General features: G+C 40.5%; 1 protein-coding gene across 7 annotated transcripts in view; it reads left to right on the forward strand.

The window, feature by feature from the left end:
- Window positions 1-13,651, forward strand: part of EPHA6 (EPH receptor A6) — a 394,139-nt gene that overhangs the window by 289,838 nt on the left and 90,650 nt on the right. For 4 of the 7 annotated variants that reach the window (XM_053386366.1, XM_053386363.1, XM_053386365.1 and 1 more), the window contains 2 exons: window positions 5,103-5,150; window positions 5,537-5,699. The exons of 1 other annotated variant lie outside the window; for it this stretch is intronic. In XM_053386366.1, coding sequence (XP_053242341.1) covers window positions 5,103-5,150; window positions 5,537-5,699 — 211 coding nt within the window. The remainder of the gene's footprint in view (window positions 1-5,102; window positions 5,151-5,536; window positions 5,700-13,651) is intronic. 2 more of the 7 variants (XM_053386364.1, XM_053386370.1) reach the window with 1 other exon arrangement.

The following is a 13,651-nucleotide window of genomic DNA, read 5'->3' on the forward strand; positions in this document are numbered from 1 at the left end:
TGCCTTTCTTCAGCCACATGTCTTAGATGGTTATCTTTATAGCTACTTTTTGTGGGTATTTTATTTATTTCAGGTATATTTAAATGTAACTGTTATGGCTCTTACAGCCTAAGATGAAAAAGTTCCTGCCATACCTCAAAATTGTTGAAGTCCTCAGGCGTTATCCCATGTCACTGAACTGCGGGATATTCAGTAAATCTGTGGTGCTAGATAATTTGATGTGGGAAATATTGTTAGTAATACCTTAAATGCAGAAGGGGTTAAAATACTAAAGTGCCATATAAATAAAGGTTTGTTCAATTAAGACAGCTGGATTTAAATCCACTGAAGAAATATGAGTCCAAATTTATAAGATCCTAGAGATTATAGTGAGAATGAAGATGTAATCAATATTTGGGGTAGGTAAAGCATGTTGTTGAATGAGATTGTCACTATCTTCAGCATTGCTTTATATCCTTTTGTTCATTACAGTCCTCTGCCACATTGGGAATTGGGATTAACTGCATCACTTGTATTATTTTGGGCCAATTTCATAAACATACACAACACAGTATTTGACATATTGATTCTGAAGCTTTCATGTAGGAAAACAGGCATTACTGGAGCATTAAACGGCAGCTGGAAAATGTAGCAATCAATATTTGAGCCATTTCAGTATTTTCCAGCATACACTTTCCACCTTGACTAACCCTGATTACATTCTGATTTAAGGCATGAGCCTAAGCTTTCAGTGTTACTGAACCTTGTAACTTTAGATCTGCTTTGTATTTAGAATCCATTTTTGAATCCATTTTTCCATGTCCCTTTAGAGATAATAAACATTAATAATTCTATGCCATGGTTATCAAATGTCTGCCATTTTGCTAGGTATGAGAACTGTCATGCGCTCCCCATCTCCACTCACCTCAAATTTGCTTCTTTCTTCATCCTGGCTACATAAGCCTCATTAAAGTGATATTTAATCAGAACTCAGCTATTTAGCTCAACTATTTATTTGTATCCCACCACCTCTGCCCACTCCTCTTGTTGGCAGTTTTGCTGAAGGGCTAGGTGGAAACTGAATTTATAACTTTAAAGGCGCCAAAATTTACGTTCAGTATTTAATCATTATTTCATGCTACAAAATTTGTTTTCCAGATTAGAGACAAATGTGAAAATAGAAAAGAAAAATGTGATAAAAGTATCCCAGTACACTTTGACAATATTTTCTGTGAAAAACTAGTGCAAGCAATTTAATTATTTTTATCAGTTACATTTTATACTGCCCTTCATCCAATGATTTACAGGGCAATTTACAATAAAAAACACACAAAAATGCATACCATAATAAGAAAGAAAAATAATTTTTAAAAACCCTCTCACACAGAGTTTAAAAGGCCATAGATTGTTTAATTAGCCAAAGGCATGAGAGAAGAGGAATGTTTTTGCCAAGTGTCTAAAGATATGTAATGAAAGTGGCAAGCAAGCGTTTCTAGGGAGAGCATTCCACAAGTGGAAGGTCATCATAGAAAAGGCCTGTTCTCATGTTGCCACCCTCCGGTCCTCTCAAGGCAGAGGTACACAAAGAAGACCCTGAGATGATGATCGTAGGGTCCAGGTCAGTTCATATAGGGAGAGGCAGTCCTTGAAGTATTGCAGTCCTAATTCCTTTAATGCATTATAGGTCAGAACCAGCACTTTGAATTGGGCCCAAAAACTAATTGGCAGCCAGTGCAGTCATGTTGGGTTGGGGACATTTTGGGACAGCCCCATGGTCATCCTGAGCCATCCCAGAACCAGTTGCCTTAGTATAGATGTTGAAGTCACCCAAAACCAGCAGTTTGCGAGTCCTCAACACTGCCTCTAAGACCAGCTCTGTCAACAGGAGACCTCTGGACAACAAGGCAGCAGAATCCCTAATCTGCCAGGAACATAGAGACTAGATGCCCCCCTCAAGCTGAACAGAAAGCCTGGAGAGAGAGAGAGACAGAATTTCTGTAGACCACAGCAACTCCCCCTCCCCACCCCTCAAGTCTGCCCTGATGCTGCACCATGTACCCAGGTGGACACAACTGGGTGAGACCAATTCCACCCTGCTCACCTACCCAGGTCTCAGTGATACAGGCTAGATTGGCCTCCTCATCCAAAATCAGATCATGGATGAGGGAAGTCTTACTCAGAGCCAACACAGCATTCTACAACAGTAGCCACAGACATCAGGGCTGGCTGGTAGGACGACCACAATTCCCAAGATTGGAAGAAGGGCTGGCACATGGGACAGTCACTAATTGCCTGTGCCATGTGCTCCTTACCCAGCCTGCACTACTTCCCACACCATATCTCTCCCTCCCTTGAACGAGTGTGATTGCTGCCCCTACTCTCCTCCCAGACACATCTCCCTTCCTCATTAAAAACAAACAACAGAGTCTGATTTGTCTCTTTAGTTGTCTCATAATCTTAACACTTGTTGAGCAGGCAAAATTTAATTGCTTTTTAGGGAATATCATTTTATAATAATCTGTTTGGTGTTTGTACCCTTTGTACATTCTATTTATATGTACATATTTTATATTTTCCTTGTTCATTTTACATGTTGATTGCTATTTCAGAATGTAATAATGTGCTGGAGACTTCATTAAAAAATAAATAGCAACCTGAAGACACCCTATAGTACACTTTTTCATGTTGTCTACCCTGTTTTGAATTATGAGCATCACAGATCATTTAATTTTTTTCTCTGGTGCTTCGTTTTCCCTGAGCACCACAACTTAATCATATTGAAATTGTTATGTTTAGTTTATGCTGTTGAGATAGTGGTCATGCACTATTCCTCCTGAGCAGTGTTAAAAACTTTGCTGTGCCATAAATCACTTCAGCGGCATTACATTATGAGTTTGGCCAATTCTAAGACTTAGGCCAATTCTATATACGAGGTGCTGCTTCATGGTAAAGATGTGCTATCCAAAAGCTTCAGCTCTGCTAATAACAATAACATTCCTTAGTTCTTCTCCTTGCCCTCTGCCCCCACCTAACATGTCTCCCGTGAACCTTATTTCTTTCAAGTTATCAGGAAGAAAGTGCCTTATGGTAACTTAATGCACCACATTTCTGAACATTGTTTTATCATATTACGGATTCATAAGGTGCCCTGTGGGTGCCAGTTATGTTATGTAGATATTTGTGGACAATTTTGTTCTAACCTGAATTATGAAGAAGATATTCTTTTATCATACTGAAGGTAACCTAAAGGCGAGGAAGAAAAATATAAAAGATTGGAGCTGGCCTTGGATGAGTACCTAATACATAGGAACTGAACAAACTGCACACAATGCCATTTCATAGAATCATCATAGTCGCTAAATGCCTAGCCCTTTGACACTGGAAATCAGAGTGGTCCCCATGGTGTGTCCAGTACCTGTTGGTCAAGGAAGCATCTGACATGAGCAGATGGTACAGACAAAGCAAGAAAATGAGGATAAAATTCAAAGTAGTATGGAATAGTTCTTATAACTATATACCAACTGACACAGATAACAAGGAGGAATGAGGAATATAAACAGAATGTTTTTATTTTGAGACACATACTGTCTGTGAGTATGTGTGTAGATAATTGATATTGTGTGTGTGTGTGTGTGTGTGTGTGTGTGTGTGTGTGTGTGTGTAACCTTCTGTTAATGCATTTTATTTATTTGAATGAATAAATTAATTGAATTTTGGGTTGATGCAGTGAGGGGGGTGTACCACAAATATGTTTTCAGTAGTTCATGCAAAAATTGTGGAACATCTCTTGAAAACTTTAAAATATAAATAACAAAAGGAGAGCAATGGCAGTCGCCTAGTGAACTAGAAATAGGCTTCTTTCTCGTAATTAAGCATGTGAACTGTTTTGCCCCAACACAGAATCCCCCAGAGCCTTACAAGAGCATTTATTTAATATTTATTTACACTGTTTCTATACCACTTAATATATATAAAAAATCTCTAAGCAAGTACAGAAAACTAAAACAACAACAGACCTAAACAACAGCAAGTCTTACAAAAATGTTACTTTCACACAAAATTACTAATAAATATAAACCAATATCAATTCCTTCTCATCCTGAAATACCTTCACTCTCGGCCTGCCAGCTCTCATCCAGGATTCTACCCACCATCCCTGGCTCTCACCTAGGGCCCAAACAGATTCACAGCTCACAAAAGTCTCAGAAAGAGGGATGATTCTTGGAAACTGTTGATATCACCCGAGTCTTTCACTCTAGACTGGCTTTTTATGGGCAAGCCCAAGGTGGATAGAGCTTTCTCTGGCTGCCCACAGCTGTATCCCATTCAGCAGTCAGTTGCACTCTCCACATTCAGTTCCACATACAGCAGGTTTGGAAAGTTTCCTGGGGGTCCAAAGAATGACACCCCTCCACTCACAGTTCTTTTAATAGCCTCTGACACCTTCTCCTCTTTCTGCCAGCATGAAACTCAGAAGAAAATCCAGCCACAATAAAAACAGAGTTGGATGCAGCTTGTAAATTGCAATTTTGTTGCATTGTGGCCTCTGGACAGAAAAGAGTTTCTGAAGAAAAACCTTTTATAAACACACACACACACAAGCATCATCCAAAAAGTGCTCTGCCATCCCTTGCTGTCAGTAGAGGATATGGGGTAGCTCTTAGGGAGAATTCAGACCTTGAATTTCCTTATACAGGTCAAGATGAAAGCACATGTACATGTGATCTTAACATGTGTAATCTTAACATGTGAAGATTACACACACATTTATTTCACCATATATACATTAGGTTTCCAATACATATATACTGGGCAATGTACACTCATGCAAGAACTTTACATTATAATGTACACAAATATATGTGTGTGTTCTCTTTTCCCCTACAGGTTTTTATATCTGGAAAAAGAAAACACTATGTGTGACATTACCCAGTAAGCAATTTCCTAAATAATTTGCCAAATCCAGATTAACAGCTGCTTTATTAGTGTGAGACATTTTGTGCTACTGCATTTACTAAAAGGACATTAAGAACTGATTTCCAAACCAGTGAGACAGTAGGATCCTGTTTCAGGTTTGCAAACATAAAAATAAAGAGTTAATTTTCATTTTCTTTTACCCACAGGTCTACCCACGGATAGCGCCTGCCTTTTGGCACTACCTGCGGGTAGAAGTGAGTAGCGGGCATTTGAATGCTCCCACATCTATACGTTATGCTTGATTAGTCCTTATTGAAATCTAATTTGTCCATTATTCAAATTATATAGCTGTCATTTTTGCTGCCATTTGCTTTGTATGTAGTTTTGTACTAATTTCATACTATTTTGTCTCCAGTCTAATTACTAACCCAATTCACAAGGACACAGTTCTCGCCATATGAAAGATAACACAACATTTCTTAAGATCTGTCTAAGTATAGGTTGCGCCATACATCGTGGAATAGCTGTCACCCCTTTCTGAACACACTTTGACATTCATAAGAATTTAGTTTTGAAAGATTGTTATTACGCAGCTTTCACAACTCAACTTGACATCGTTTTCCCCCCTTTTGTCCCTCAGGAGCAGGAGCAGCTCAGCTACTCCTCCACAAGGTCAAAGGCTCCAAGTGTTATCGTCACAGGCCTCAAACCGGCCACCAAGTACATATTTCATATCAGAGCCAGGACTGCAACAGGATACAGCGGCTATAGCCAGAAGTTTGAATTTGAAACTGGAGACGAAAGTAAGTCTTAATCAAAGACACAGAATTGTGGCATGTGTGACAGAAGTGGCAGACGTCTGACATGGTTAGGCACTGGGAATATTAGGTCTAAATTACATTATAATCACATTGGGAGATATACATAGATCGATCACTTGTAACATACCGTATTTTTCCGTGTATAAGATGACCCCATGTATAAGACGACCCCTATTTTTTGAACCCCAATTTAAGAAATCAATATGGTACATTGTTTCAAAACAAAACCTGACCTCAGAATACTCTCCATCTTTCTGCAGTTTTTCTTCAACTTTTACTTTTGAAGTTCCTAAGAGAGGCGCAATTGTTCTTTAGCTTGTCCTGAAATAAATGCTTGCAAAGGTTCATGCTTTCTGTAAGATTTTGATCTGAACTCTTATGAAAACTCATAGGGCACTGATACAGTGCCTATTGCTGCCATGACCTTTCCTTCCCCCACCCTATGGGTTCTGTAACTTACTTTGGAAAAAAGCATGGGAAGGTTGGGGTGGCAGGCACCCCCAGGCCACAGCAGATTGTTATTTACTGCTGGGAAATGGGATTTGAACTACCAGTCACAGAATCCCTAGCGGGAAACTGATGAACTTGTATACAGGGGTGTAGCTAGCTGCTCCAGCATCCAGAGTGGCAGGGGCAGGGCGAGCCACCCACGGGGGCGCTGGGGCGATCTGCGCACGGGGGCAATGCAGCAAGCTTCCCATGGAGTCTGCCTGGTGGATGCAAGCCCCACGCTGCCGTTCAGGCAGCGCAGGACCCGAGCCACCATGTCACTCTCAGGAGAGATGTGTGGCCCAGGCACACTGCAGGCCAGGCTCCGTGATAAGTGCCACGCCCCACGGTTTGCCATTTTGTCACCCCCTCGGGGATGATACCTGAGGTGGACCACATCCCCACACACACCCTTCCTACGCCCCAGCTTGTATATTAAGGAGGGATATAGACTGATGCCCACAAGTGCACCAGTATAGGTTTGAAATGCAATTCTTAGAACATCCTACAACCTCTCAGCATTTCACCTAAGAATTACGTAATGAAAACCAAGATGTGTGTGATGTTCTGGTGTTTTTGTATTTGTATATACATGTATATATACATGTAAGCAGAGTGATGTTGCCTAATGGTAAATATAATACTTGATTTAAGGTAATGCAAAAGGGAGAGGGGAGAGAGTGAGTTGCTGTGTTGTTGGTGAGTGATGATTGGCTGAGGGTTTGACTACGGGTGTGATACAGCTGAGTGACAGCTGCAGTTTGGGGAGAGTTGGAGTTGGGTGTTCAGGAGTATGGTGGGGATAAAATCATAAATCAGTTGTATTACACTACATGCCTCTTTCTTAGCTACATGAGAGGTGAGATGTTCAGTTTACAGTGATCTGTGGTGGTAGCATGAGTAAAAGGTGTATTTAGTAGAAAGACTCAGCTCATAGCTGTACATGATACATTTATGCAAGCCATAAACACAATCAAGGGAAGTAATTGAATGTAGAATTTTGGCCTGAAGTGACAATAGAAAGTTTTAGCTTTCATTTCATTGTAGTCATTAAGCTATGTTAGTAGAATCATAGAATAGAACAGCTAAAAAACAGTGTATTTAAACTTTGGGCTTTGAAAACATTTGTGATGCAAATGGTTTTTGGTGAAGGGTTCCTAGCTGCCTCTGTAAGACATTCTGAGTTTTATTCCTGCTGCACTGCAAACTGAAATGGGAAATATTTAGAGTGGTTACAGGAATGCAACAGTTGTGTGTCGAGGTCCCCAGGTCCACCCCAATAACTCACACATCACACAGAATTTTTTGTTTAAGATTTTTGGCATAATTTTGGCCACAACTTTATTAAAATACAAATTTGTGAGTGGTTGCGTAGGCATTGGTTGCGACTATCTGCCCCCACCATGGAGGACAGACTGACATTCCGCACGATGCGAAAGTCAGAATAGGGGAATACACTTGGGGGTAACACGGAGCAGGGAACCTGCCCTCACCCCAAATGCAACCAGGAGCTCATTGCTATGGCCCAAGCCCCCTTGACAGAGTGGACAAGCAATAGTTAGCCCCCAATTCCTTTAACGGAATCCCTTGCAGCAGCAGCATTAGAGGGGCAGGCACAGCTAATCCATGCCCCTCAACCAACCAAACCATAAACCAATGCCTAACCGCGAACCTTACAAGTTGTGACGATTTGCTACGCAGTAGGCAAAACCCAAATGGCCCCAGCCAATCAGCCAGATGGACAAAATTTCTACCAGGCCCCCGCTCCAAAGCAGACGGCCCCATGACAGGCATAGCAAGGTCAAGCGGACAACCCTAATTCTAGGGAGGGGGCGGACGGGCAATCCGATGCACGGGCGAAAAGAGGAAGCCCTAGCCTCGTGCAAGGAGTTTTAGTATTTCTGGCTGTCAATCAATACAGTGGTGCCCCGCAAGACAAATGCCTCGCAAGACGGAAAACCCGCTAGACGAAAGGGTTTTCCGTTTTGGAGGTGCTTCGCAAAACGAATTTCCTATGGGCTTGCTTCGCAAGACAAAAATGTCTTGCAAGTTCCTGCGGGTTTTTTTTCCTTTCCCCCCCTTTTTCTAAGCCGCTAAGCCGCTTATCAGCTGATCTGCTAAGTCGCTAAGCCGCTTAACAGCTGATCCGCTAAGCCGCTTATCAGCTGATCCGCTAAACTGCTTAACAGCTGATCTGCTAAGCTGCTAAGCCGCTAAGCCGCTTATCAGCTGATCCGCTAAGCTGCTAAGCCGCTCATCAGCTGATCCGCTAAGCCCGCTAAGCCGCTAATAACGCTAATCCGCTAATGGGCTTGCTTCGCAAGACGAAAAAACCGCAAGACGAAGAGACTCGCAGAACGGATTCTTTTCGTCTTGCGAGGCACCACTGTAAATGGCAACATTAACTTCATCCCAACAACAAGGGAAGCCCCAATCACATCAGTGGCCAACGATCAATTAGCCCGCCCCCCAACTTTGGAGTGTCCTGGCGGCCCCCACCGCAACACGTGCTCTCCATGAAGGAGAACACGCTTTGTCTTGCTTCTTTAGATCAAGACCCATGTAGTCCAGCATTTTCTCTCCAATGCTGACAATTGGAGGTCCCTAAGAACCTTATATGCTGCTATACATGAAGCCCAACCCTTCTATCTCCAGCATTTGAGCATCAGATTTCTGTGCAGGAAAATCATGTGTACTCCATCTATGTGCTATTCACTATAACTGATGCTGGGTTTCCAACAGATATAAGCATTCATTTATTAAGTACAGAGAGATAGCTTTATAGGATGTTTTGGCTCCCAAACGCACAAACCCGAAAGTGAGTGTTCTGGTTTGCGAACATTCTTTGGAATCCGAATGCCCAACGGGACTTCTGCGGCTTCCAATTGGCTGCAGGAGCTTCCTGCAGCCAATCAGAAGCCGTGCTTTGGTTTTCAAATGTACTTCCAGAATGAATTCCGTTCGACTTCCAAGGTACAACTGTATCTCACTTGTAACATGCAATGATATGTATCTTGCAAAAGGTTTACCTGTCACGTACATCTCTGCATTGGCTTCTGATTCCCCAAACAAATCACCCTACATGATGATTTTAAATAGTTCCTGTGGTAAAAATGATGAACTTTCAGTGATCAATTAGCAGAGTCAGATTTGAATGTTTGGAAAGGTTTTCACATCATCATTAGTGTGCAATTGTGAATCACCCCAGCAACACTGGGCTAAAATAATTTAGTTGAGCATGTTTGAACTAATACTCAATAGTTCATATTGTTATGTACTGAAGTTCTCACCCTGGGCCAGCAGGGGGATACTGTAGATAGTTCAGGTCCACATATGGAAATAAGGGATCGAAAGTGACGTTCAGTGATTGGATAGTTACAGAAAGTTGTTACAGTTACGTTGTACTGGAGCTCTATATAAGCAGGCTGGCTGAACCCTTCAGTTCAGTTCTGTTCTGGCCTGTGAATAAACAAGAGCTGTTTGAAGAATCGTTGTGTCGTCTGATATGTTCACCCACAACTTAACACTGGCGATGGCTTGGTGCAGACTGATAACATTAAGCAATCCTATGCATGACTTCTCAGAAGTAAGTCGCACCGTGTTCAATAAAATATACTCCTAGATAAATGTGCTCACGATTTCAGCCAAAGGCTGCAATCCTATGCTCACTCATATAGAAGTAAGCCCTATTGACAGCGGACCTTACTTCAAAATTAACTTGCATAGCATTGTATTGTAATTCATTAACATCTCTGGTAAATGGCCCTTTGTTTTTCTTCCCCACACTAAAGAGAACCAGTAGGTCATAATATTTCTGCAAGATGGGAGAGATGTGAATACTTACTTTCTCCATACAGATTAGTTTTTAAAGGATATAAGCTTAAAGTTATATGATTTTTAAAATGTTACAATAATGTTAAATGAGGGATAGCTCAATTGGTAGATCATGAGACTCTTAATCTCAGGGTTGTGAGTTTGAGCCCCACTTTGGGTGAAAGATTCCTGCATTGCAGGGGGTTGGACTAGATGACCTCATGGTCCCTTCCAACTCTACTATGATTCTGTGAAATGTGCTGATTAACCCATGCTGAAAAGAACAGATATCAAAGTACAATATTTACTGTAAAGAAGTATGTTTCACTTAAAAAAAAACGCAACCCGGGGCAGGTCGCACAATGTAGTAAAAACCATAACATATTAATAAAATACAGATACCATAGCAATCACTTAATCTGTACAAGAAGTCAAGAAGAAGAATAGGAATGGTTTTTTAAAAAAAACAAACGAATCTCAAACTGTTTTTTAAAATCTCATATGCCCCTTAGTGAGTGACTTCTGTGATATTTTTCCTGATTTGTTAGAAGGAATGCAATCTGTACTACTTCAATTATTTAAGATAAAATTAGATAAATACGAGAAGCACCCAGAAATTTTGGAAGGGTTATTATTGGTGATACATGAAGCAGAAAGAGGACTTGGCTGACGCTGCAGGAGTAATAGGAAAAGTTAATTAATCAAAGAGGATGTAGTTTTATATTACATGAGGACTCATAGATGTAGTAGTGCATAAAATATATTTTGAAATCGCCTCTAATCAGTAATAAGCTTACAGGGCTAACTAGGAAATAGCCCCTGATAAAATCTCATTTTACTAAACTAGTGAGATTAGGCCTGGACTGACTTTGTCAGCCCAGCCAAAATTCCAGAGGTTACAGGAGGGTGTGCGTGTCTGAAAACTCTCCTGGATATTGGGAGTGGGAGACACACATTCCAGTGGGGGAATCAGACTTTCATGGTGAAGAATTAGATAGCTTAGAATGAAAATATTTTTTAAAATGCTCCAGGCAGCTAGGCAGCATGATTCCCGCCACACATTTTCAAAGTGTGGCTGAAAGTGTTCCTGGGAATGATGCTACAAGATGATGTAGAGTCATTTCCAGGAGCACTGTGTGGCAGGGTAATGGTATTGGTGGCTTCACTCAGCCCTAAGTGAGATGTCCACCAAGTGATCAGAATAAGGTATGTGTGAAAATTGGCCATAAAGATGAGTTGTGGCTGAATGAATGGGCAAGGTTGCTTCCTGGTTGGATTTGGCAGATTCTTCTCCCCCACCTCTGTTCCATGAGACTCATGCTTCTAGCCTGGCCTCCCTAACTCCAACCTGCTATTCCATTGTATTTCATGATTAAGGCTTTTTCCAAAAACTGCCAGATTTTCAGATTTTCCAGTTCATTCATGCCTTTCCTCTCTCCTGCATTACCAGTTTCAACATTTGCATTGATAAATTCCTAGAAAAAAAAGCAAACTTTATGTGATTATAGATGAGCTTGCATCAGTATTATTGCCAATGGACAAGAGCATATGTGTGCATCTGAAAAGACTGCACAAAAAAGAATATTGATGCAATCATAATATCACATCAAGATCACATCAAGCTTATTGTTTGTAATGTTTTATCAATACACACATTGGTAGCTCAAGAGGAAGGAAATTGTTTTAATCTGAATGGGGGGGGGTTCACTGTTTATGTGAAATGCCCAACAGACTTAGCTGAATGAGCAGTATGCAAATGAAATAAATGAGTAAAATGAACTGAATGAATTGAAAGCCATAGTAAGCAGCACGTGCTCCGATTCCCCTAAATAGAAACTGTCCTTGTGAAAATGGGATTACAGAGAGTGGCACACAGAAAAATGAATTTTCCAGAATAATAATTTGGGATTTCTAACAGTATTCATGGCAGTTGTGCAGGTCTGTCACTCATCTCTACATGCCTTCACTCATTCTTTGTTTCCTATAAACATGGCAGATTTTACCCTATTGCTCCATTGAGAGCTGTTTTGATTATTGGGCATGAAAACACATCTGAGATGAGAGTGGGGATTAGAGTTTTTACAAAAGTACTGATGAGTAACTAAAACCGTGTGTATATATACAGTTCCTGGAAGAGAAAGATTTGGGAGATTGAGGTTCTCTTCTAGATAAAAGGTACAGGTTCCCCAAACACAGTCAGTTACCTATGTCTTCTGTCCTCGCTAACAAAAGAATTCAGAGCAAGAAAGCAAAAACACAGATTTAGGATTTACAGCTCTCTCATTTGCTTGTAGATGTATGATGGAATGCGTCCATTAGATGATAGAAATGTATTCCTTTCTATTCAAACCTTTCCTATATATTATTCTGTTCTCATAAATTTTTTCATCAGCCTTTACTCTGAAGAACATAGAAGCGGGTCACAAAGAGTCAAGTGTTTTAGAAATCCAAAAGACCCATATCTCATGAGATAGACTATGGCAGCAATATCCCATTATAATAACTGAAACTATGAGCAAAGAGATCAGCTGACTGAAGGGGCCAACATACATATTGTATTGATGTTCTTAGTATGTGTATAACACAACAAATCACCCATGAATAACAAGTTGGTTAAAGGGGATAAGGATCTGAAATCAATGAGATGGTTCCCTCATTGCGAGAAGCAAAGCTACAGGGAACCAGGCAGAGGGCCTTCTCGGTAGTGGCGCCCGCCCTGTGGAACGCCCTTCCAGCAGATGTCAAAGCGATAAACAACTACCTGACATTCAGAAGACATCTTAAGGCAGCCCTGTTCAGGGAAGTTTTTAACGTGTGATATTTTACTGTATTTTTGGTTTCTATGGAAGCCACCCAGAGTGGCTGGGGAGGCCCAGCCAGATGGGCGGGGTATAAATAATAAATTATTATTATTATTATTATTATTATTAAATAATCAGTAGGAATGTGTGGGAAATGAAAACGAAGTTGACTGATCGGAAGCATATTTGAGAAGTCAGGAAAGGAAATATAATATTGCACATACTTTTTAGGTTTAATAACTTAGTAGTGGAGCAACAATTTGATGCATATGATCTTTTTGGTCCTGGAGGAGTTAGGTATAATAAACAATTCTCGGTCATTGAACATTATGTGGTCCTGGAAATTTTAGTCAACAACATATGGAGCACTAGATAGCTCCTGTACTTAAAAAAACCCACAAACCTATAGAGTATCATCACACCATGTAGGGATATGAAAACAGTTTGTGTTTACAAAAAACCTGGAACATAAACAATTGCTATGGAGACTTCATTGCTTACCATGCCATCATTCTGATTCTCTGGAATCGAACAGACACCTTGCAAATTCTTTTCATGATTCTTCCTCATGTATTTCTCATTATATTTAAGATTGTCTATATATTCAGCAGGATTTTACAGTATATCTAAAATGAGAATTAAAGGTTACTTCATCAGAACCTTGGTACATGCTTTTAAAAAGCTCATTTTTCTTTCTGTTGTTTTTAATCCCTTTTGTATCTATCTAAAATGTTGACAGTTAATTCCTATCCATTAGAGCTCCAGTCCCTGCAGTTTGTACCTATATGTCTTACAGCTGCTCCCTTTTATCTGTCCAGCTGTCTTTCTGTC

This window comes from Podarcis raffonei, chromosome 4, assembly GCF_027172205.1.
Source record: "Podarcis raffonei isolate rPodRaf1 chromosome 4, rPodRaf1.pri, whole genome shotgun sequence".
NCBI lineage: Eukaryota > Metazoa > Chordata > Lepidosauria > Squamata > Lacertidae > Podarcis > Podarcis raffonei.